Consider the following 26,185-nt stretch of genomic DNA (forward strand, 5'->3'; position numbering starts at 1 on the left):
GTTTTTTTTTTTTTTTTTTTTTTTTTTTTTTTTTTTTTTTTTTTTTTTTTTTTTTTCTTGGAGTGTACCTAAATGATCTGGAGGACCGGACGGACAGCAATATGCGGCTGTTTGCTGATGATACTGTGTCTTTGAGCGACCGTAGGATGTTACAAGATGACTTAGACAAATTTGTAGTTGGTGTGATGATTATTCGCAGCTAAATGTAGACAAATGTAAAGTAATGCAGATGAGCAGGGAAAACAAACCCATAATGTTAGAATACAGTGTTAGCATCATGCTGCTTGATACAGTCATGCCATTTAAATATCTAAGCTCAATGATAAAAACCAATATGAAATGGAACGAGCATGAAAAGCTTGTAGTAGGGAAGGCGAATGGTGGAATTCGGTCTATTGGGAGAAATTTAGGAGACCACACACAGGACACTAGGACGACCTGTTCGTGAATACTCCTGGAGTGTTTTTGATGCCCACCAATTTGGATTAAAGAAAGACATGAAAACAATTCAAAAGGTGTCTGCAAGATATGTTACCGGTAGGTTCAAACAACACGCAAGTATTAAGGAGATGCCTTAGGAGTTTAAATGGGATCCCTGGAGGGAAGCAGACATTCTTTCCGAGGAACACTACTGAGAAAATTTAGAGAATCGGCATTTGAAGCTGATTGCAGAACGATTCTACTGCCGCCAATGAAGATCTCGCATAAGAACCACTAACATGAGATGCATTAAGGCTCGTACAGAAGCATACAGACGGTCGTTTCTGCCTCGCTCTATTTGCGATTGGAGCAGGTTGGGGTAGTGATACAAGGCACTCCGCACCACGCACAACACGGTGGCTTGTGTAGTGTGCAGCTAGATTAGAGGCAGAGCTCGTAGCGCCTGCTGCTGCGGTGCCACTTCTACTAACTACGAGATAATGGGCGAGCCATATCACGTGTTGTGGCTGATAATACAACTGCTGAGTCAATTTGTCAGGAAATACTGCAATAACGTGGCGTGATGTTTCGCCCAAGACAGCTTTTCAGCTGCTAAGACGGTGTGATATCCAGCTGATCTTGTATACAGAACAAGAGAGAACTATTAAAATATCCCGAGATCTGGCTGAGGGAACTCCAACTGTTGACTGAAACGTACTTCATCCCAAAGGCTTACCAATGACCATGTTGAGCGGCTGATACTTCATTAGCACTGGACTACCCATTTTTACTGCTTCTAACGGAGTGGAATTGAAATCAACTCCAGTATTTCAAATTTAAGTTTCCCTTGTTTTCATCACATTACTTGATGTGAGTACCATTACAGATAGGTGAAACAGGGCCTTAGAATGTTTCTTATTTTTCTCAATTCGTAACGGACTTCATCGTAGCTTTCAAATAACATTCGTTGCTTTCCAATAGCAAATGATCTCTTTCTTCGAAATCCATATAGGGGATAATGTTATCACATGGAACATTTTTCAGACTTCCACCTCTGTGGTATAAGGTTAATTTATTTTCTTGTTCTGTTTTGAAATATTTAGCTTTCTCTTCAGTCTTCTTAAATCATAAAAATTGCTCCTGAGACACAAGGTTTTCCGATACGTGCAGAGCTGTTGCTAGGTAGAACATGGTCATGTACGTAGGAATATATGCTTTGTTCAAGACTGAAACTGTGGCAATCGAGAAAATCTTGTCAATACTGTACTTAATAATTTGTGTGTTACATAATTACTCTACTACAAACGACTCATCAGAAAGTGAAATAAAATTTTAAAAAAATATTATGAAAAGTGGGGTCCAATTTAAAAACATTTTGAAATGAAAGCTTCTGACAACTATCACAAATTTCCGTTTTCAGAACATGTAAATTTGTGAATAAAGTAAAGAAACTGAACTCATTCGCAAATATCATCTTTTCCATTGTTCTGAAGACTTTTTGTCTCCAACTTTAACGTAGTGCACAATTGCTGAAGTATGGCCTGACCGTCCACACGATACGTAACAGACTTTACAAATATATAGAATTTTACAATTCATAAAACTTTGTCACAGAAGAATTAACACTGTTCTCCCAGTAGCTGCAGTATATTATAGAGAATTGAAATACGTAGAACTCGAGATATTTACAAACGCTGCACAAAGCATAACCGCACGTCTCACAACAACAAAAACAGCAGAAAATTCTGGAAACTAGTCTTCCTGTGGCAGCCCCTGTTGCGCGTTCCTCCACGAGATTCTAAAATCGACCTCTGGACTGGAACACCGACAGCAGACTTCATGTCTTCGTAGGTATACTATACTGCAGATACAACATCCTCCCCCACTATAACAATATACATCATAACATAGTTATTTTGAAGGCCTTGTAGTTGGTATAACTTATTGGTTTAAACTTGAATGAAAACATTAGATCGAAATAAAAGCAACTACATCACTCTTAGAGACAAAACTATGTATTCGACGTAATTGGTAATGGAGTCAGAGGCTGAAAGTCCATCCACTGCCCACCACTTCCTGTTTCCACGTCTATCTTGAGACTATTTCGCCTGCAACTCTTCTGCGTAGTTCATATGCACAACTTGCTTCGCGCCTCAGCGTCCTTTTAGAGAGGTCTGTCAGGAAAAGCAAATAAGCGCGGAAGGCATAACTTACATGGAACTTTTCGTATTAATAGCGTAGCAACGATTACAAAAAAAAGCGTGTCAGCATTGACGTCCATGCTAGATAGATTTTAGCCCTTGTAGTGGTAGAGGACATAACTGGAGCTCCGAACAATCGCAGCGGACGCGGTGGAATCGTAGTAAGGTGGGTACATGCCAGAGTCACTGGCTGTGTCTTTTAAAGAGGTTAGCCGGCCGCTGTGGCCGAGCGGTTCTAGGCGCTTCAGTCCGGAACAGCGCTGCTGCTACGGTCGCAGGTTCGAATCCTGCCTCGGGCATGAATGTGTGTGATGTTCTTAGGTTAGTTCGGTTTAAGTAGTTGTAAGTCTAGGGGACTGATGACCTCATATGTTAAGTCCCATAGTGCTTAGAGCCATTAAAAGAGGTTATAGAATGGTTAGCAACTAAACCACTGGTGTACTGGAAAATACTCGAATTAAGTCATACTGTAGTGAGTGTAGATAATGATAGACTAAAAGTGATAGTCGGGTTTTGCTATTCGGGTAGCAAAGTAACTGATTATAAATTTAAGTGTTAAGAAGTCTTTTACTGAAGCACTTTCTGGAGAGTAGCCCGTTACGGGAATGAAGCGTTGACAGCAAATCAGTCACGAAATCGGAAGCTATGGAAATACATAGTTACAGAGGAATACCAATGATTCAGTGGATACATCGAGTAACTGGTGAAGAAGTAGTGCGGAGAACTGGGGAGAGAAGAGCTTCATAGTAAAACTTAACTAAAAGTGAAAATAGACTGACAGGGCAATGGGATGAAAGAGTAGAGGAAGAGTGTATGTAGCTTGCAGCACTTGTACAGAGATCAAGAGACTTGCAGAAGACTGACAAGCGCCAAGAGTCGCATCACATCAGTCTTCGAAGTGAGGCAACAGTCACAAAACCGTGATACTGGTCGTGTGGAGGCCATTAATGTGACTCTTGGAGATAAGCGACACCAAGACGTCCCCCTTAACGTCGATGAGTAGGGTTTTATCAGTACTTATCAGCACTTATCGGCTTTCTTTCTATATAAGACAAGTGAAAAGTAAGGTCACGTTACATTTGGTTCTGGTGCTTAGAGTTGGTGTGTTGTAGCTTCACACATTAGAAAACTACCTCCAAATGGTAAGTATCCAACTTCATTCTTGCTTATTTTCTTTTGATTCCTAAACATGTAAAGAGGTGAACCAACTTGCTTTTCTTAACCATGTAGATTAAAACTGTTTTACATTAGCGGAAAGTTCCTTAGTAGAACCATTAAGCAATTTTCTGACAGTACGTTGAAAGACACTGATGGCGACTTGTTTCACCTCCCGTTCTCTCAAAATCTGAGCTTTTTGTCCGTCTTAGATGACCCCTGTTGTCAGCAGGGTATTAAAGACCAGCTTTCGTTATTACCTTCTCTTGTACAATCCAGAGGAGTGGGATGAAATTAAATTCGGTTCACACAGATTTGCCTTCGTAGTTTTCTTAAATCAATCTAATGGTGTGAAAGTTCCTTTAAAACGATACGGTTTCTTTCCTTTCTCACCCTCAGTGTGTGGCCCGTTTCATCTGATCTTGTCGCTGACATGTTACAGCGTAGTATTCGTGAACCAAGCTTCATGAAACCAGTCAGAAACATATACAGCAAATTAACTGATCCTTCGATCTGGCTGATTCCTGAATACCAGATGTCAGGATATCCCATTTTAGAGTTTTCAAAGTATCTTCATATGATTTGTGTACTGTTAGACAGGACAGATTTCAAAGAAAACGAATATTTAACTTTCATTATAAGTAGTTTTGCTTTGCGTAAAGAATTGTTCACATCGTGATCACTCGATATGTAAACAGGCAGATTTGTGTTTTACTTCTATAGTACTATATCTTTTACGTAAAGATAAGGGAAGTAATAGACTAGGTAATATCTAAGTATTTGTCAAAACGATTTAAAGAAATCACTGGAAATCGGTATGGAGATGGCCGGACAGAGATTTGAATCCAGGCACCTCCGAACACGACTGAATTGTTCTCCAACTCATTACAAGCATTAGAGAAGGTTCTCATTAGCCAATGCACAACAGCCGTCTGTGACTCACGGAGGCAGGTCCATGGAAGCAATTAACGCATTAAGTTAACTCTCATCAAGAGCCTGGGGTGTCAAGAAGTCTGAGGGAGGGTTGAGGTGTGTGTGTGTGTGTGTGTGTGTGTGTGTGTGCCTGTATTTCGGAAAACTGTAAGAACAGAAAATTGGAATCATTCATCACTTCAAAGACTGAAATTTCGAGTTCTGACGGGAAACGAAGGTGTGAGTTCGGTGCACTGTTGATTGAGTTTAAATTATCTGGTAGTTCATACATTCTGTATTACCGTCTTTTCTTAGAGTTTTGTTAGAGTCATGGGTGTGAATTCTTCCATTACTGTGTTATTTCGAGGGATTTTTTGGGTGTGGGGATGGATGTTGTAAAGGTGGGGAGGCAGTGTTATGCTGCTATGTTGGTGTGGGAACTATCACCAGGAGGTTTTCCGGGTGTAATGAACAGTGGGATGGGAGTGACTTCATGGCTTAGGGTAGGACCCCGCGTGGAAGACCACATCGTAGAGGGAGGTAATGAATTCTGTAGATAAATGAGAACATCCTCTCAGGTACAACAAGTAATAACTGGTGACAAGTAGCAGTATTGTATGTTTTGTGAAATATCTATTTGACATATTGCTTTTAGTGATCGCAACTAGAATAAAAATGTGTCTGTGACGAGTTCGTAGAAAGGAACTTGATATCGGAGCGACTCAAGTGTGAGTAGTAGAGCTCGTGAAACATTTTGGGTGGATGCAGACAGATATGTGCAGTTGGGGTGTAGGACATTGCGGCATGTCAAGAGTTGTTCCAAGAAACAACCAACATAACGACTATCGTCAGAGAAGTTAGACATTAGGAAATGGTTTCCTATTTAATTATCTGTGAATTTTTAGTAAGCCTTGTAATTACTATGGGAGTAATATTTTTTTGAGCTGTGGATCACTACCAGGATGAGCATGCTGCACGAGCGGTATTACATCATCTTGGGTGGTATTCGTATACTAACTCCGTCATTAAGATTTGCATAGAATAAACTATGGAAGTTTTACATTTGGAAGAAATAAGTAAGGTTGAGGCTTTTAGTGGGCATACCGAACAGTCGTTGTGGTCCTGCCTGGTAGCTCATCTGGTCGCCAATAGCATCTCCTTCATAAGCTATGGGAATTGGATTATCAGCTAAGATTTGTACATGTGGGTAAGTTCAGATTGTATGATAAGTTCGACGAAATGTATCATTAAGGATTAACGTATTGTATTTGGACACAGTATGCATAAATATATTTTAAATATTGTCTGGGAGAGGGTACTTGTGTAGAGGACGCTGTAATGGTGGCATTGTGGTATAACGTCAGTGGAGGCAATTGGGATGATTCAGCTCAGAACAGGTTTCAGAAGAAATGGCTGTGTTCGTTGAAAAGGGGTGTGAACATTACAGGGATAGACGGCTTGAGGGTATGAATGAAATGCGGAATGGGCAGCAATGAGATTTGTTGGACGTTGTGTGGTCTTTGGAATGTAAGAATACTTCCACCGATCATGAATTTCGTGATGTCTCCAACAATTAGACGTAGGTGTAGGTGTAGGTGTAGGGACTTGTGATGAAGAGAGGTGTCGACAGGTCTCGTGGCAACTGAGAACCTGGTTTATTTGTCGAACGCTTTTGTTTCAGAGTTTTTGGACAAACTAGGATGGTGCCAGCAACGAATGTTACTTGCAGGGGACAGATGTCGTTTTCACATTGTTTAAGGATGAGACTGGATTCACAGTTTTACAGTCAGTTGCTATGAAACGCGTTTGGTATCACTATGATGGGTGTGGGGTCTAAACGAACGTCAAATGCTGTATGGGAAATTTTCTGGATGAATCTCGCCGAAGGTAAAGGCTGGAATAGTTTTTTGCAATCGAATCTTTGTGTGAAATCATCTGTTACATTGGTACGGAATTAAGTGTTTTCAGATTACACATGTGAGGCATTCCAGAATAATTAATTTTTGGTCTAGACAAGAAAGGAGGAATACATGCGTCTGGCACAGTGTGCAATGGGTCAAAACATTTTGTTAGTCAACATATGCAGATAATTTCCTTTTCTATCAGTTTTATTAGAGTGAGAAGTGTGAAGGGTTCTTGTACCAAGTCATTTCTAGTTTATTTAGGATTGTCATTTGATGATGTCGAGAAGGGAGAAGGTGGGAAGCTGTAATGTGATGGTGTAAGACAAAAATCCATTTGCATTGTTTTGTAATTTCCCAGGTTTTTGCTCCATACAGACAAATATGTCGTATTATTGAGAATATTATGAAAAGGATAGATTGCTACTCACCATACAACAACAATTTGGGTTGCAGACGACGAATAGCCTGCTGAACAAGTGAGCTTTCAGCTAAAAGACCTTCTTCTGAATTAGACAACGTATACACCCACATTCACGCAAACACAAGTCATACACACACAACCGCCGTCTCTGAAAGCCATGGCCAGGCTGCGAGCAACTGCGCATGATGAGAGAAGCAATTGGGGTGTAAGGAGGAGACTGAGGCAAGGTGGGGAAGGTGTTTGGGGGGGGGGGGGGGTAGGCAATAAAATGCTGCTTGTGGGAGCATACTGTGTGGGAAGAGGGTAGGGCAGCTAGCTGGGTACAGGTAAAAAGATAGGTAAAAAGACTGTGGGTGTGTTGGTAGAATAGAAGGCCGTGTAATGCTGGAGTGGGGAAGGGAAAGATGGGTGAACGACAGTTATTAAGCAAGGTTGAGCCCAGGAGTGGTAGGAGAACATAGGATATATGTAGGAGAGTTCAGAAAAATTGATGTTGATAGGAAGGATCCTGAAGGCACAGGCCATTAATCTGTCATTGAAATGAAGAATGTTGTGTCAGGCAGTGTGCTCACAAACTAAGTGGTACAGCTGTTTCTTGGCCATAGTTGAATGGCACCCATTCAGCTTGGTGTTGGTTATCATACCCATGTAGAACACAGCACAGTGATAGGTGATGCCTGTGTCTGGACTGGAGTAGATGGTGGTAGGAGGATGTACAGGACTGGTCTAGTATCTAGGTCTATTACAGGGACATGAGCCACAAGACATGAGGTGAGGAGCCATTGTTGAATTGGGATAGACAACGATATTGTGCAGGTTTGGTGGGTGGCGGAACATCACTGTGGGTGGGTGGAAAGGGTAATGGGTAGGACATACCTCATTTCAGAGTGCAACGAGAGGTCATCGAAACCGTGGCAGAGAATGTGATCCAGTTGCTCCAGTCCTGGGTGGTACTGAGTCAGGAGGGGAATGGGTCTCTACGAGGTGGTGCAGAGATAAGGCGTTGGAGATCGCTTTCTGTACAACGCTGGGAGGGTAACTACAGTCTGTGAAGGCCTCAGTGGGTTCCTTTATATGTTTCGAGAGGGACTGCTCGTTACTGCAGATGCGATGGCCATGGATGGCTAAGCTGTGCCGAATAGACTTCTTGGTATGGAATGGGTGTCAGCTGTCGAAGTGCAGGTATTGCCTGGGTTGGTGGGTTTTATAGGGATGGAGGTACTGATGTAGTCATCTTTCAGGTGGAAGTGAACATTGACGAAGACCATGTGAAGCGAATGGGGGAGAAGGTGTTGAGGTTGTGGGGGAGTGTGTCCTCAACCTCACTGCAGATCACAAAGATATCAGTGAGTTTGAACCAGGTGAGTGGTTTGGGATTCTGCGTGGTTAGGAAGGAATCACCTAGATGCCGCATGAATAGGTTGGCATATAACTATGCCATATGGCCATTTTTGCACCCTAGATTTGTTTGCAAGTGATGTTTTCATAAAAGAAATAATTCTGGGTGGGGGTATAGTTGGTCATGGTGACCAGGAAGGAGGTTGTAGGTTTGGAACCTTTTGGGCGTTTAGAAAGGTAGTATTCAATAATGGCAATTTCATGGGTATTAGGGATGTTAGTACAAAGGGACACAGCATAAACAATGGTGAGCAAGGCAGCATGTGGTAAAGGAATAAGAATGTGGAGAGTCAGTGGAGGAAATGGTCGGTGTCTGGAGAGTAGGCTGCAGGTAATAGGCTGAAGGTGTTGATCTATCAGAGCTGAGATTCTTTCAGTGGAGGCATAGCAACTGGCCACAATGGAGTGTTCTGGGTACCATGCCGAAGGTAGGAGTGTGGGCAATGGTAGCAATGAGGAGAGAGATTGGGGACAGGTTCTGGAACAGAACAAAGGATTTGAAAAGATACTGGAGATCATACAGAATTTTTGGATCGGATCACTGTGGCAGGATTAGTAGGTGACTGAACCTGACAGCTTGGCGAGTCCTGCGAGCATTTAATCCTTGTGGTTTGAAACCACGTGATAAAGACTTTTTCAGCTGGTAGGAGTGGTTTCGAACCACAAGGATTACCTGACGAAAGGACTCCATCAACTATCAGATTCGTCCATCTACAAATCCTCCCACAGTTCTAAAGTTCATAAACCAAACCACCCAGGACAAGAATTGTGGCCAGTTACTGTCAGTTACTGCCCGCTCCCCACTGTCCCCCTCCCCTCACCATCTGTTTAGGTGCTGACCTGCTAGTTGCCCTACTCTCTTCCCACTTTGTCCTTGTGTGCTCCCACAAGCAGCACTTTACTGTCCTCCACCCCTACCCTGCTATCCTTCCCCCTCCCACCCGTAGCATCCTTCTTAGCATCACCACCTAGATTGATTCTCCCATCACGTGTTGTTGTTTGCAGCCAGAAGCAGTGGTCGTGAGTATGTGAGTTGTGTTTGCGTGAATGTGTAATGCGTGTGTATACGTTGTTTCATTGAGAAGAATGTCTTTTCGCTGATAGCTTACTTCTAGAGCAGTCTTTTTGTTATGCCTGTCTGCGACTCAACATCTCCACTATATGGTCATATGGTGAGTGGCAATGTATGCTATTCATAACACTATCACTACACCCTCCTGGCTTTTTCCATTGTTTAGTTTGTACTATTGATTCTTATAACATCTTTTGGTATTTTTGACATGTATGGAAAACAAATATACACAGTTCTGTAGTTACCTTTGTATTCATTTTTTCTTAGATAGCAACAGGCAACAGCCTCTAACTGCTAATGCCAGCTGAATTATGGATAGTACACCCTAGTGAAGTTCACAACAGACTACTTCCACAATAGGCAAAATAAAGTCTAAGGGTTGGTACCGACAACTGACATACAGCCCACTCTGGATGTAGACATAACTGATGTTCGAGTTAATTAGTATTTAGCAGTGTACTAACAAGAATGTAATCATTCTCTGTGTGTATTTGAATGCTGACATCCACTGGTGGTAAGTTCCTGTGGAACCATACTGCTGAGGTCATTGGTCCCTAGAATTACACACTACTTGATGTAACTTAAACTAACTTACACTAAGGACGACACACACACAGGACAGATGTTGTAGCAGGTGCAGAAAGGAAGGGCTATGGTGCACTAATCAACGATGGTACGAATGTCACTACTACGACGCCACACTTCCCCTTTTTTCCATTTTCATAGCTGATGTACCATGTACGTACATATGTACTAAAATAAAATTCTCTGGGGAATTCCTTGCCATACAGTATAGCAATTTCGAATTATTTTTGCAGAGTCAGGTATTTAAAATGAAAACTGCGTTAAACATGTACCAGTGCACACGCCTCAGCATAAGCTACAAGCATTACTTCTATTTCGTATTAACATTCGTTGGATGTGACAACTCGCAATTAGACTGTCACCTTCCAACTTAGCGTAGATCTGAAGCTACGATACACAATAAAGATTTCGAAGCGGGGACATGTGCACCTTAGTCACCAAGCGATAAAAGACTTGTATAGGAATAAAAAATAGAATCGAGTGGTAACAGTTTTCCGGAGAGGTATCGAACATGGTGGCCTGGTCTGTGGTGGATTTGGTAGAGAGACTCATCTTCAAAGGGGTTCACATTAGAGCATGCGCGGTCGAAAACAGGTAGCTGCTGCTTCCCTTATCCGACTCGATCGTAGCACGGCTGAGTGTAATTTCAGCACTCGACACTGGTTTCTGTAATAGTATAGTTACAGCGTAGAGAGCTCTACAAAAAATTTTTTTTTTTCGTTTATTTGCATACCACCAATCATTCGAAGAGAAATGGCGTACTAATTATAGTGCGCCATTTACAGAGTGCTGTGGCAAATTAGCACGCGGTCACCAGCCGCCACAGAGTATTACTTTCTGTGAACACTCTTTCGAGATCGGCTTTACGCAATCGAGTGACTCGTGTGAAATTTCCTGGCAGATTAAAACTGTGTGCCGGACCGAGACTCCAACTCGTGACCTTTGCCTAGGTTTACAGGAGAGCTTCTGTAAAGTTTGGAAGGTAGGAGACGAGATACTGGCAGACGTAAAGCTGTGAGGACGGGGTGTGAGTTGTGCTCCGGTAGCTCAGATGGTAGAGCACTTGCCCGCGAAAGGCAAAGGTCCCGAGTTCGAGTTCCGGTCCGGTACACAGTTTTTATCTGCCAGGAAATTTCATATCAGCGCGCACTCCGCTGCAGAGTGAAAATCTCATTCTGGAGTGACTCGTGTGTTCGTGGACCAGTCCGTGTGACCGACCACTGGTGGAGTCACGTCCGTAAATACAGGAAACCTAGAGCAAATGGTGACCCATTTTGGTATCCTCGCTCCTGAAGTGGCGCGCACCGACACTCGCTGTCTGCTGCACAGTACTTCCGGTCGCGGTTCGTCCCCCTCCTGCTGGAGCTGCTGGTCGCTGCCGGCGGCTCCCTGGCGGCCTCGACCCCCTGCGGCTGGGTCTCCGCCCATTACGCAGACGTCGCGCTCGCCTGCTATGGCCCCCGCGTGACGGCGCCCCCGCGCCTGCTGCCTGCGACGCTGCAGACGCTGCAGCTCTCCGGGACGGGCATCCGGGTGCTCCGCGGCGACACCTTCAGCGGCCGACAGCTGCGGCGCCTCCGGCTGCTCTCCGTCACGGACGGCGCCCTCAGCAGCGTCGCGGCAGGCGCACTCTGCTCTCTCTCAGCTCTCACCGCCCTCGACTTGAGCAACAACAGGTGGGCGCGCCAGCTGAGGCACTGAATGAGATAAGCATTCTTATGGCTGAACGGAAACAAATAAAACCCGCATCAAAAAAGTTTTGCACCATCTCGGTTCCGAGATATCCGGAAGATGTACACAAACCGGAATAGAGATCAGTATAAACAGCATTTCCGCCCTTCTCATTGCTCATGAAAACCATACATCTACATCTACATCTACATCCATACTCCGCAAGCCACCTGACGGTATGTGGCGGAGGGTACCTTGAGTACCTCTATCCATTCTCCCTTCTATTCCAGTCTTGTATTCTTCGTGGAAAGAAGGATTGTCGGTATGCTTCTGTGTGGGCTCTAATCTCTCTGATTTTATCCTCATGGTCTCTTCGCGAGATATACGTAGGAGGGAGCAATATACTGTTTGACTCCTCGGTGAAGGTACTGAGCGTCTCTCCTGCAGAGTCTTCCACTGGAGTTTATCTATCATCTCCGTAACGGTTTCGCGATTGCTATATGATCCTGCAACGAAGCGCGCTGCTCTCCGTTGGATCTTCTCTATCAACCCTATCTGGTACGGATCCCACACTGCCGAGCAGCATTCCAGCAGTGGGCGAAGAAGCGTACTGTAACCTACTTCCTTTGTTTTCGGATTGCATTTCCTTAGGATTCTTCCACTGAATCTCAGTCAGGCATCTGCTTTACCGACGTTCAACTTTATACGATCATTCAATTTTAAATCACTCCTAATGCCTACTCCCAGATAATTTATGGAATTCACTGCTTCCAGTTGCTGACCTGCTATATTGTAGCCAAATGATAAGGAATCTTTCTTTCTATATATTCGCAGCACATTACACTTGTCTACATTTAGATTCAACTGCCATTTCCTGCACCATTCGACAATTAGCTGCAGATCCTCCTGCATTTCTAGTACAATTTTCCATCGTTACAACCTCTCGGTATGCCACAGCATCATCCGCAAAAAGCCTCGGTGAACTTCCGATGTCATCCACAAGGTCATTTATGAATATTGTGAATAGCAACGGTCCTACGACACTCCCCTCCGGCACACTTGAAATCACTCTTACTTCGGAAGACTTCTCTCCATTGAGAATGACATGCTGCGTTCTGTTATCTAGGAACTCTTCAATCCAATCACACAATTGATCTGATAGTCCATATGCTCTTACTTTGTTCATTAAACGACTGTGGGGAACTGTATCGAACGCCTTGCGGACGTCAAGAAACACGGCATCTACCTGGGAACCCGTGTCTATGGCCCCCTACATTGTATGTTGTTCCACCATACAGCAAAACATTCATAGATGATGGTCCACATTGCTGTACACACCGGCTCCTCTGATACCCAGTAGCACGCCCTCTTGTATGTATGCATGCATGCCTGTATTCTTCGTGGCATACTATTCACAAGTTCAAGGAACTGTTGATCCAGATTTTCCCATTCCTCAACGGCGTTTCGGCGTAGATCCCTCAGAGTGGATGCTGGGTCACGTCGCCCGTAAACAGTCCCTTTCAATCTATGTTCGACAGCGTTCACGTCTGGAGAACATGCTGCCCACTCTAGTCGAGCGACTTCGTTATCCTGAAGGAAGTCATTCACAAGATGTGCACGATGGGGGTGCGAACTGTCGTCCACGAAGAAGAATGCCTCGCCAGTATGCTGCCGATATGGTTGCACTATCAGTCTGAGGATGGCATTCACTTATCCTACAGCCGTTACGGCCCCTTCCATTATCAGCGGCGTACGTCAGCCCCACATAATAACCACTCCGTCTTCAGACCACGAGTTGCCTACTGGGACCATCCGACCGCCGTGTCATCCTGAGTGGAGGATGAGGAAAGGAGGGGCGTGGGGTCAGCACACCGCTCTCCCGGTCGTTATGATGGTACTCTTGACCGAAGCCTCTACTATTCGGTCGAGTACCTCCTCAATTCGCATCACGAGGCTGAGTGCAGCCCGAAAAATGGCAACAGCGCATGGCGGCCTGGATGGTCACCCATCCAAGTGCCGACCACACGCGACAGCGCTTAACTTCTGTGATATCACGGGGACCGGTGTATCCACTGCGGCAAGGCCGTTCGGCCCCACATACTGCCACCCCAAAGCAACAAAAATGGTCCAAATGGCTCTGAGCACTATGAGACAACATCAGAGATCATCAGTCCTCTAGAACGTAGAACTTCTTAAACCTAACTAACCTAAGGACATCCCGCACATCCATGCCCGAGGCAGGATTCGAACCTGCGACCGTAGCGGTGGCGCGGTTCCAGACTGCAGCGCCTAGAACCGATCGGCCACAACAGCCGGCCCCAAAACAACAGGGAACCTCCACTTTCCTGCACTCGCTAGACAATGTGTCTAAGGCGTTCAGCCGGACCGGGTTGCCTCCAAACACGTCTCCAACGATTGTCTAGTTGATGGCATATGCGACACTCATCTGTGAAGAGAAAATGATGGCAATCCTGAGCGGTCCATGCGGCATGTTGCTGGAGCCATCTGTACCGCGTTGTAAACATGGTGGCGTTGCTGTCAGGGTTCCTCCGAGCCATAATCCACTGCAATAGCAGCCCTCGGGCGGCCTGAGCGAGGCATGTCATCGACAGTTTCTCTGTATCTCCTCTATGTCCGACCAACATCGCTTTGGTTCATTCCGAGACGCCCGGACACTTCTCTTGTTGACGTCCCTTCCTGGCACAAAGTAACAATGCGGATGCGATCGAACCGCGGTATTGACCATCTAGGCATGGCTGAACTACAAACAACACGAACCGTGTTCTTTCTTGCTGGTGAAATGACTGTAACTGATCGGCTGTCGGACCCCCTCCGTCTAATAGGCGCTGCTCATGCATGGTTGCTTACATCTTTGGACTGTGTCTGTGATACAATATCCACAGTCAACGTCTATCTTCAGGAGTTCAGGGAACCAGGGTGGTGAAAAACTTTGTTTGATATGTATATATTCAAAGCTATCGATCTGTCGATCCTCAGTCATTGGGATATCGGGCAGTTTCACTGATACGAGCAATTACATACTTTGTTACAATACACTGTTGTGTCCGCCACCGTAGCTAAGCGGACACCGCGCTGGCTCGTCATGCCGCGGGCCCTGGGTTCGTGTTGGAGATTTTCTCCGCTCAGGAGCTGGGTGTCTGTGTCGCCTTCATCACCATCATTTCATCCTCATCGACGCGCAAGTCGCCGAAGTGGCAGCACCTCAAAAGACTCAGGCGATCAGATCTACCCGTTCTGAGGCTCTCGCCACACGACACTTCAACACACTGCTTGTTGGTGAGGTGACAAAGAACATGGGGTACCCCCTAAAAACGTGTTTGACGTCCATTTACCCGGCATAGTGCAGAAGACGTGGCATGGCCTCCACAAGCCGTTGGATGTCCCCTGCGGAAATATTGAGCCATTCCGCCTCAGTTGCCGTTCATAGTTGCGAAATTGTTGCCAGTGAAGGATTCTGTGCACGAACTGATCTCTCAATTACGTCCTGTAAAGGTTCGGTGGGGTTCATATCGGGCAATGTGAGTGGCCCAATCATTCGCTCGAGATGTCCATAATGTTTTTCAAACAAATCGCGGTGACATGGCGCATTGTCATCCATAAAAATGACATGAAGTCCATGAATGGCTGCAGATGCTCTACAAGCAGCCGAACATAATCATTTCCAGTCTATGATCGGGTCAGTTGGGTCAGAAGACACAGTCCATTCCATGTAAATACTGACCACACCACTAGCTTGCACAGTACCTTGTTGACAAGTTGTGTCCGTCGGTCCGTAGGGCCTGCGCCGCTCTCGAACCGCACCGTCAGCAATTACCAACTCAAACTGGAACTCATCTGACTAGATCACGGTTTTCCAGTCGTCTAGGTGCGAGCCGATATGTTCACGAGCCCAGGACAGGCGCGATAACCTACTGTTAACAAAGACACTCGTGTCGGTCATCCGCCGCCATAGCCCAGTAACGTCAGATTACGCCGCACTGTCTTAACGGATTCGTTCGTCGTACATCCCACATTGATTTCTGCGGTTATTTAACGCAATGTTGCTTGTCTCTTAGCACTGACAACTCTATGCAAACGCCGTTGCTCTCAGTCGTTAAATGAAGGCCGGCGGCTACCTCGTTGACCATGGTGAAGGCAATGCTTGGAATTTTATATTCTCGGAAGACTTTTGATGATGTGGATCTATAATAATTGAAATGGAATATGCCATGCGTCTAGTTCCAGCGACAATTGTATATTTGCATAGCGTTATCCCATAATACTGGCAGCTTCAGTGGCTCTAACCTGGTTGGACATCGCTTGAAACACCTAGTATGACAGATATACCATTCCATGCTCCATCGACTCAACTCCAGAGTTCTTCAGTCTTAGGGGCTGGCGTTTGGTGGCGTGCCACAACCAGATGTATTCCACTGGTGAGAGATCTGGAGAACGAGCTGGCCAGAGAAGCGACAGGACACTCTCTGTAGATCGGCGCAAATAGAATGAGGTGGTTGTATAGCATTTAAGGTCGCCTACGGCTAGTCTTTTTATTTGACACCACTTCGGCGACTTGCATGTCGATGATGATAAAACAATGATGAGGACGACACTTAGAGCGAATGAAATCTTCGACTCGACTGGGAAGCGGAGCTGGGCTCTTCGCATGACAGACACACTGACCGCTGGAGGTGACAGGTCAGCATGTCATCAGCAGTGTGTATTCTTGTATTACCTTATTCAAAGACACCTCGAAGAAAGGGCACAGGTATCAGCTTTAACATGACAGGAACGTTGCAGCCGCTATGACAAGTACCAGATAAACGAACCCAAAGTATCCGTGTTTTGTGCTCAGTGGTACTCCAAACAACAACTATTTGGCATGTATGATGCTGACGAACGCAGTCTGGCAAAGTTCATTCTCCTCAGGGCCTCCGTAGACCAACTGCCTTGATCGTGATGCTATATGCAAACTGCGACTTCTGAAAAGATGATAAGGTGCCAGTCCTGTTTTCAATATCGGTTGCACCACTGCTGGCTCATCTCTCTCTACCATCATGTCAGTGGAAGCCGCAGCTGTGGTTGCCATGCTGGCATTTCACCCAACATGGCGTCAATTATGGTCTTTCTGAAACGATTTATTCCATATTCCACCATGTTCCATATTCCCACGATAGTCGTGGGATCCTGACCGGGATGAGATACGATACAGCCGTACAACAAACAGTAGGCTTGATACGCCACTTTCTTGATGCTTATTCTGACATGTGCTGATTTCCATTACTCCTTCTTACACGAGACATAACACAATCATAACCAACATACAAATGCGATTTCTGAATGAAAAACCCACTGTGTGATCTTTTCCTGTATCGAGAATTAGCTTTTTCCCTGTGGCTTCACCTTTTGTATTGATTCCACACTTATACTGAACACACGCTCTCCTCCCCCTCTCCACCTCTTCCTCCCACCTCTGTTTATCTCCACCTCCCAAATCTCTGTGTCTCTTCATCTGCTCCAGCGTCTCTTTGTCCACTTTTCAACGCATCTCTCCGACAGTATCTTCCTTTCATTCTGAACATATCTCTCTCCCCCTCTCTCTTTCCGCCTTGCCCTCCTCCTTTTCCACCTGTCAATTAGCCCTGCGCACTTTCCAACTGCCTCATGCATCTCCTCCTGTTCCCCTGCCCTCTATACATTTCCTCCTCTCCCTCTATCCATCTCAAACTGTCCCTAGCCATGCTCATTAGCATGCTAGCCCCTGAAATACAGTTCAGTAAAGCACAGCATGCCTTACATGTAGCATGGGCTGTATATATTTGCCTTTGACATGCAGACTGCCATGCAAAGCCGATTGATAGAGAAGGCCGATATTACTCCAACACAAAATGCCTATCACGCAGGACTGGAAAACCGTTTCTTGCTATTGACATGTAGGGTTCTCAGCAAAACAGGTTGGTGTGGCTGTCCAATACCATACCCACGCATGTCTGGTGTGCATGGCAGCCTATGCGTCAGGGGATGGGAAAACACGGTTTTCCCCATGCCTCCACTCCTTCTGGAGCTATTATAGCGCCACTACTCGTTAGGCATGTCGTTTCTGTTGTTTCTGTGCTAAATTTGATTGAAATCGATGCAGGGGTTTGGGGGGTCCCAGGCATCCACACATATATATATGTAACAGATCTACAAGAGGAAATGCAATTTTTTTTTTCTGTAAGCAAGTTGATTTTATTCAGAATTCCAATACACCATGTTATTCCCCAGTCTTTCGGCTACAATTTCCATTCAGTGTGACAGCCTTATGCCACCTTAGTGGGGAGGCCTATACGCCCTCGTGGTACCACACTGCAGGCCGATGTCAGAGGCAACGTCTGGCTGCATCAAAAACTTCCCCATTAATAAATTCCCCATCATCCTCGCACTGCTTCCGACATAGCTTATTATTCATTGGGCCAAACAGGTGGAAGTCGGAAGATGCGAAATCCAGGCTATATGGTGGATGAGGAATAACATTCCCTGGTGACGAACGCGCTGAAGTCGTTTCAAGAATTTCCTGGGGGTAGGACAGTACATTTGATCGTTGTACCATGAAGGAGGACTTCATACGGAATAAGTCCTTCAGAGTCCCAGAAGACCGTAGCCCTAACTTTACCGGTTGAGGGTGCGGCATTGAACTTTTTCTTCAGAGGAGAGGCGATGTGGCGCCACTGAGTCGATTGTCGTTTTGTTTCCGGTACGAAGTGATGAACCCATATTTCATGGCCTGTGAGGATGTTCGACAAAAAATTGTAACGATCACCCTCGTAACGCATAAGAATTCAGCTGAGATGGTCCTTCGTTGACCTTTGTGTTCTTCTGTTATGTGACGAAGAAGCCAGCGGGCACACACCTTTTGAGTACCCCAAGCGGCGAACGAGTGTGTCAGCACTGCCAACGGAGATGTCCGCTTGTGCAGCGATGTGTTTGATTACGACCTGTCGATCACATCGAACTAGTGTACCCGCACATGCAATACTGCAGGAGGCACAGCTGTGCTCGTCCGGCTGATACGCGTGAGATTGGACAGGTCTGCGAGACCATATTGCCACGATGTCAGACGCCTCGCCCAAAGACTCACCGTGCTTTTTGTTCACAGACAGGTCTCCGTAGACATTCTGCAGGTGCATATCTCCCATCCTCTGGTTTTCTGCCAAAAGAAACCAATGAGGGGTATCTGTGTGGATCGCACCTCCATTTCGAACGCCATTTTGAAGGCTACATATAGCGCCGCCACCTATGGGAACTTCATGAAACTATAGGGGCTGAAGCCGGAGTATTTCGCAATGTCCCACAATAAATTTCGCATTTTTAATAAATGTGTTGCATTACTTGTTGAACGACCCTCGGAGATGGTATTACTACTCCCACATTGTGCACTGAAATGTTAATCAATTGAATTCCAAGCATGCAGTAGACTCCGTGTCAACTAGACGTGGGTTGGATGCCACATTGACGATCTACATCTACATCTGCATCTACATGATTACTCTGCAATTCACATTTAAGTGCTTGACAGAGGGTTCATCGAACCACAATCATACTATCTCTCTACCATTCCATTCCCGAACAGCGCGCAGGAAAAACGAACACCTAAACCTTTCTGTTCGAGCTCTGATTTCTTTTATTTTATTTTGATGATCATTCCTACCTATGTAGGTTGGGATCGACAAAATATTGTCGCATTCGGAAGAGAAAGTTGGTGACTGAAATTTTGTAAATAGATCTCGCCGCGACGAAAAACGTCTTTGCTTTAATGACTCCCATACCAAATCGCGTATCATATCTGCCACAATCTCTCCCCTATTACGTGATAATACAAAACGAGCTGCCCTTTTTTGCACCCTTTCGAGGTCCTCCGTCAATCCCACCTGGTAAGGATCCCACACCGCGCAGCAATATTCTAACAGAGGACGAACGAGTGTACTGTAAGCTGTTTCTTTAGTGGACTTGTTGCATCTTCTAAGTGTCCTGCCAATGAAACGCAACCTTTGGTTCGTCTTCCCCACACTATTATCTATGTGGTCTTTCCAACTGAAGTTGTTCGTAATTTTAACACCCAGGTAGTTAGTTGAATTGACAGCCTTGAGAATTGAACTATTTATCGAGTAATCGAATTCCAACGGATTTCTTTTGGAACTCATGTGGATCACCTCACACTTTTCGTTATTTAGCGTCAACTGCCACCAGCCACACCATACAGCAATCTTTTCTGAATAGCTTTGCAACTGATACTGGTCTTCGGACGACCTTACTAGACGGTAAATTACAGCATCATGCGCGAACAAGCTAAGAGAACTGCTCAGATTGTCACCCAGGTCATTTATATAGATCAGGAACAGCAGAGGTCGCAGGACGCTTCCCTGGGGAACACCTGATACCACTTCAATTTTACTCGATGATTTGCCGTCTATTACTACGAACTGCAACCTTCCTGACAGGCAATCACGAATCCAGTAGCACAACTGAGACGAAACCCCATAGGCCCGCAGATTGATTAGAAGTCGCTTGTGAGGAACGGTGTCAAAAGCTTTCCGGAAATCTACAAATACGGAATCAACTTGAGATCCCCTGTCAATAGCGGCCATTACTTCGTGCGAATAAAGAGCTAGCTGCGTTGCACAAGACCGAGGTTTTCTTAAACCATGCTGATTACGTATCAATAGATCGTTCCCTTCGGGGTGATTCATAATGTTTGAATACAATATATGCTCCAAAATCCTACTGCATACCGACGTCAATGATATAGGTCTGTAGTTCGATGGATTACTCCTACTACCCTTCTTAAACACGGGTGCGACCTGCGCAATTTTCCACTCTGTAGGTACAGATCTATCGGTGAGCGAGCGGTTGTATATGATTGCTAAGTAGGGAGCTATTGTATCAGCGTAATCTGAAAGGAACCTAATCGGTATACAATCTGGACCTGAAGACTTGCCCGTATCAAGCGATTTGAGTTGCTTCGCAACCCCTAAAGTATCTGCTTTTAAGAAACTCATGCTAGCAGCTGTTTGTGTTTCAAATTCTGGAATATTCCATTCGTCTTCCCTGGTGAAGGAATTTCGGAAAACTGCGTTCAATATCTCCGTTTTAGCGGCACAGTCTTCGGTAACGGTGCTGCAATTTCAACTGCCAGCAGCTTATTTTCATCGTAAAATAACAATCTTAGTCACACCACTCCTCTTGTTCACGTATCAAGTGCTGCATTGTTGATTATCTGGTTAGAAGCTACATAATAGCTGAGATTTTTCAGTTTTAATTTCTCATATATTAGAAAAATTCCTCCTAGGCGTCGAGAGGGAGCGGTAGTCGAGGTCTCATCTGTTTGTTCCAGACTTCATCAGGTGGACGCCTCCAGCTTCGAGTGCAACCGCCATCTGCGCCGTGTCGACCTGTCTGGCAACACTGGTCTCCGTCGACTGCCCGCGCTGGTCAGCGATTCCATTGAGACTGTGGATGCCGACCGCTGCAGAATCGCAGACGTCGATGTCGACAACCTGCGAGGACTGCCAGCTCTCAAGGTCCTCCACCTGAGTGACAACCCCGGCCTCGACTGCCGGGGCGTCATGCGGAGACTCGCTCGATCTTATCCGTCACTGGTGGTCGTCTGTGATGACTCGCAGGCGTTCTCTGGAACAGCCAAACTTTCCAGCGCTCAGTCGCCTTCTGATACCTCGAACAATTCACCGCAACACGTGACATCTACTGAGACGGACACAAGGCGAGAGATCAACTTCCAAAATTCAGTTACGCAATTACATATCGAAGAACAAAAAGTCAGTACGGCAGTGACGCCCTCTGAAACGGTTGCGGGGCCAGAGATCGACTCCAAAAATTCTCTCACACAGTTACATATCGAAGACCAAAAAGTCAGTACAGTTGTGACATACTTGGGAACAGTTACAGGAAATCACATCGACTCCAAAAATTCAGTTACAGAATTACTCGTAGAACAAAAAATCGATACAGCTACAAAAAGTCTCTTAGACCTTACTACAGAAGTTCCTATAAAGCACAGAGCAGAGACCTCTACACAGTCGCCTCACGGTTTCACGAAAATTAAAAGCGAAAATATTTTTGTGGTTACCAATCCAAAAGAATTCTATGAACTTGATTCCATTTTCCTTATCTCTATGGGCGTATTGCTGCCGTTGATATTGTTGTTAACACTATTGGTGTTCTACTTGAAAACAAAAGCTAACGATTAATGGGCTTGTTGACTGATTCTTTCGTAGAGTCTAGGTACAACTCCAAGCGCGACTGGTTTCTGCCTCAGAAAATAGGAAAAGATATAGCTAAGCGATAGCAAGAAGAAGAAATGCTAGTAGTACATCATTTCGTCAGCAGCTACTCAGAAGAAGACCTGACTTTTGACGCACAATCCCCCCAAATTGTGCTGCGAACCTGTTCGAACTTTCACGATAGGGGGAGTCTAATGATACAGCTGTTGCGTCACTGTTAACAGACCTGAGAAGCAGTTTCGCAGCACAAAGCCAGGGATTTCCTGGGATCGAGACTGGGAGGTTGTTCTTGCGTTCATTGGTACATTGCACGAAACGATTTATTACTAAGCAATTGTTACAAAGATTTACTAAGCACACGGAAGCGAACATATGAAAGAAATCACAAAATACGAAGCTACAACACACCAGCACCAGAACCAAACGTCTGTTGTGAAGCTGCCCAAGGTACAGTGAAGCCATCAGTTTGAGAACAAAGCCGGGGTAAGTTATGCTAGAGTGGTCTAAATTTTCTTAAAATCATCAGTTTCTCAAAACTTTAAATTTTGGTACAGCTAGTATATTTAAGAGTCATACACTACCAGTATTGCTTGAACAAGTTGGTAAACTGCATTAATCAGGACAACGCTCTCATTATTAACGGTATATTAATTAAGGTGTGTTAGGGCAACGAGAATATTTCTACGCTTCGCAGTGGAAGTGTATGTTTCAGGTAAGAGTTTCACTTATTCTACGATGTATTCGTCTTAAAAGACAATGCAATTACTCCAAAAGTCAAGAGTGCAGTTATTGATGCGAGTATCTGGAATTTACGTAAAAGTCATGACTGCCATTTCTTCCTCATTATCTCAATGTTACTGTTGATTAAACACAGTTGTGGGCACGTCCATCCATTCTAACGAAACAATATTATGTTCTTCTCCACTTGTGACGTCTTCTCAGTGACTTTTTCATATAGTTGGTCCAGCAGATTACATAGTTTCGGCAAATTATTGCACCACCCTTCTCCATATAGCCAGCAGAATCTATTTTGTGTTCCAGGAAATGCTGTCGGTTGATCCTTCGTCGTCACCACAGCAGAGAGTCCCTAGCTTCCATTAAGTGCGCTCACCGCCGCTTCGATTTTGACTAGATTCAATGAACCCACAGTAACAAAACGGAGCACAAGATTTTTGATGGGACCGCTGACCTCGCTGTTTGGTCCCCTTCCGCAAATCAACCAACCAACAAAATTTCTTAAATTAATTTTAAACAGAGTAAAACATTGTTTATATGTTCGGTTCGTATTTTCTTTGCGTCAAAATTCCATAGAGGTGGCACCCACCTTTCTCATCAAACGTTTTTCTCTGGATCCTTTTCAAGAGAAACATGACACCATAGAGTTCAGTTACGCATTTATTAACAGACATCCTGTATAGCGACAAGCAATATTAAACAATGAATATTATAGCACCACTGTATATCATTTCCACCATTAAACGAAAGACAGAAAATACACGTAATTTGAAAATCCGTGAAAAGAAAACTGCCCCCAGGTAAAGCTGACACCTGTCTTACGTTATAATTTGTACCAATCTAATATTAACAAAGTAAGTAATAATTCGAAAAAGAATCATCTCCAGTACATTCAACTGGATTACTGACAATGACTCTAGTTGTATTGGTGTATATTGTTTCACTCTGAGGCCAACTGCTGTAGAGCAATTCTACGACACAATGGTTAAACCTGTTGTGAAATCAGTTTTTTGTGTCTCCTGTAAAATTTATTTTCTGGGAAATGGCCCCTTTTCCAACACACCGATTAGGTTTTAGACAAAACATATATAAGAACAGCTACGGACGATACTGATTTATTTTTAATTTTATTATTGTAGTCGGTCAAACTAGTCATAATTTTACATATGATACCAGTTTCGGCTGGCATATTAATTTGCTGGCAGTGGTGAAATATATGCACATTATTGCCGCAGCTGCATCACCTTGTTCAAACAGTACTGGTCATCATGTATGGCTTTTGATCCTAACAGTTATACCAATTTGTACTTTTTTAAGAATACTATCTCTCTGACAGTTCGAGAACTTTTCTCTTTGCCATAATATTTCAATAGAGCGTTTGTTTTCTTTGATCTGATGGTCTTATATGTTTTAGCAGCTGAACAGTAATTTCAACTTCCCACCGTTTCTCCATGTTTGCATATTAATTTTAAAGATTTCAGTGTCAAGTCATCTGATTCATACCAATAGTATTCATGCTTCTTACTAATGCAGTTGTGTTTGGTTTTTCCGCAGATTCACGGAGTCACTGATTTGAACTTTTCGTCATAAAAGCCGACTGCAGACATTACACCATGGCACATAACGTCCATCACAAATCAGTGAAGAGAATTTCTTCCAAACGCTATTGTAACAAAATGTACAAGCTTCACAATAATGAAAGAAATAAAAAAAAATCGTAAAATAAATTCTGCCTCGAGTCTTACTTATTTCATTCCCAGGTATTAATTCCCTCGTTATGAAATGTTCTGATGCTACTTATGCATAAAGAGAGTATTATAGTCATGTCTGAAACACAGACCATTAATTAACCAATTTATTTTTTCAATTTGTGAGAATATTCGTTCACCAAAGGTACCGGATTAATGCATGACCTCCGTGTTCAGAAGAGAGTGCGGTGTCTCCGTGATGCTTCCGGGCTCTCGTGGCACCAGTAATTGAGATGTTCCTTTTTATAGACAACATACAGACTTGGGTCTATTTTCTAGCATGCGATTGTCATGAAAGCTACACTAATTACGAAACATCAAATTTAAACCAAGAAGACCCACAGAGACTGCCTTAGGGACTAGCGGTGACCACTTTTTAAATTAGTTTTATTATATATTTCTGCCTCATGCTGAAATAGGTAATCATTTTTAAAGAAGAATCATTTACCACAGAGTATACATGTAGACCAAAATTCTGTCTTTCGTACTAAAAGGAAGTTAACAGATACAGAACTTTTATATTTTATCGATTGTTATCGTTGTAATGTTTCATTTATTCCTTTTTTTAAATATGGTAGCTTACAGGGATGTAAAATACATTGCTTTGAGCGGATTTATTGAGGTCACCCTCAATGAATGTATGAAAACTTTTTAAGTGAATTCGGGCGGAACAGTTATGTCTGAAACATATTCCTGAGCTTAGGTAGACTCCTAAGACTGTTTTATCTTCTTTAGTGTTGAAATGTCAACAGAGGTAGCTGTGCACAGCAAAGTTACACTAAGCAGAGTCGAATTAAAAATGTCAGCCGTAGCTGCAACTAAGCTTCCTGCTACCGTAAGTAGAGAATGAATTCTTCAAATTGGTAACGTACCAACGATTTTAGTGGTATTAAGTTTCGGAACCACAGTGGTTTTTTACCAGTAAATATCTGTATAGAAAATTATTGTACTTACGTCAATTTTCGAGAAACGTGTTCATTAGGATCTAGTGATGCCATTCTTCAGTTGAATAAAAATAAAGATGCCTTGGTGACTTTTTCTCAGTTTGAAAATACAGGGACAGTGAAGCTTCGTGGAGTCTGGGCGAGACGCAAACTGGGAGTTACCTAAGGAGCCAGTTATTTATTCCGTCTCTACAACTAAGTACTTAAGGATCTCATAAAGCTGTCTTTATATATGTTGGGGTGATGTTCTTCTTCCCATTTCAGTTTATTATGATTGTCTTCAAAACCGAGGAACAGTTGATTCGCTGTCCAAGTTAGATCACATGGCGTAATATTACTCCTTTCGTTTTCTGAACAGAATATCTAAACTCATGTGCTGAGAAACACAATCCAAAAATTTTTCTCGCAAATTGGATACAGTCTGATGGCATTACTGTACAGTGGTCTTCCGGCTAGCTCTACATATGATGGCTTGCGCAGCCAATGCGGAACAGCCATGGCAGCGCTGGTATTTCACTCCACAGGGCCGAAAAATAGTAACAGCACTGGAGTTACGTATTTTTTGGAGATAGTTCAGAAACTAAATACAGTGATCTGTACATGACTTGTGTGTCAATTACACTGTGGCAGAGACAAACAAGGACAATGCGAATGCTTCATCTGTGTAGCAGATTCTCTAGATAGTTTTATGTCCGTAGGTCGTACGGTAGTCTGTACTGCACGTATAGATTGATGATTC

General features: G+C 44.1%; 1 protein-coding gene across 1 annotated transcript; it reads left to right on the plus strand.

Annotated features, from left to right (window-relative positions):
- Window positions 1–3,677: 3,677 nt before the first annotated feature.
- On the plus strand, window positions 3,678–24,468 carry LOC126412348 (uncharacterized). Its single transcript, XM_050081899.1, has 4 exons — window positions 3,678–3,763; window positions 11,398–11,744; window positions 21,113–22,502; window positions 24,309–24,468. The coding sequence occupies exons 1-3, from the start codon at window positions 3,761–3,763 to the stop codon at window positions 21,984–21,986; spliced, it is 1,224 nt and encodes a 407-aa protein (XP_049937856.1). The 5' UTR covers window positions 3,678–3,760; the 3' UTR covers window positions 21,987–22,502; window positions 24,309–24,468.
- Window positions 24,469–26,185: the final 1,717 nt, after the last annotated feature.

Source organism: Schistocerca serialis, chromosome 7, assembly GCF_023864345.2.
Source record: "Schistocerca serialis cubense isolate TAMUIC-IGC-003099 chromosome 7, iqSchSeri2.2, whole genome shotgun sequence".
Taxonomy (NCBI): Eukaryota; Metazoa; Arthropoda; class Insecta; order Orthoptera; family Acrididae; genus Schistocerca; species Schistocerca serialis.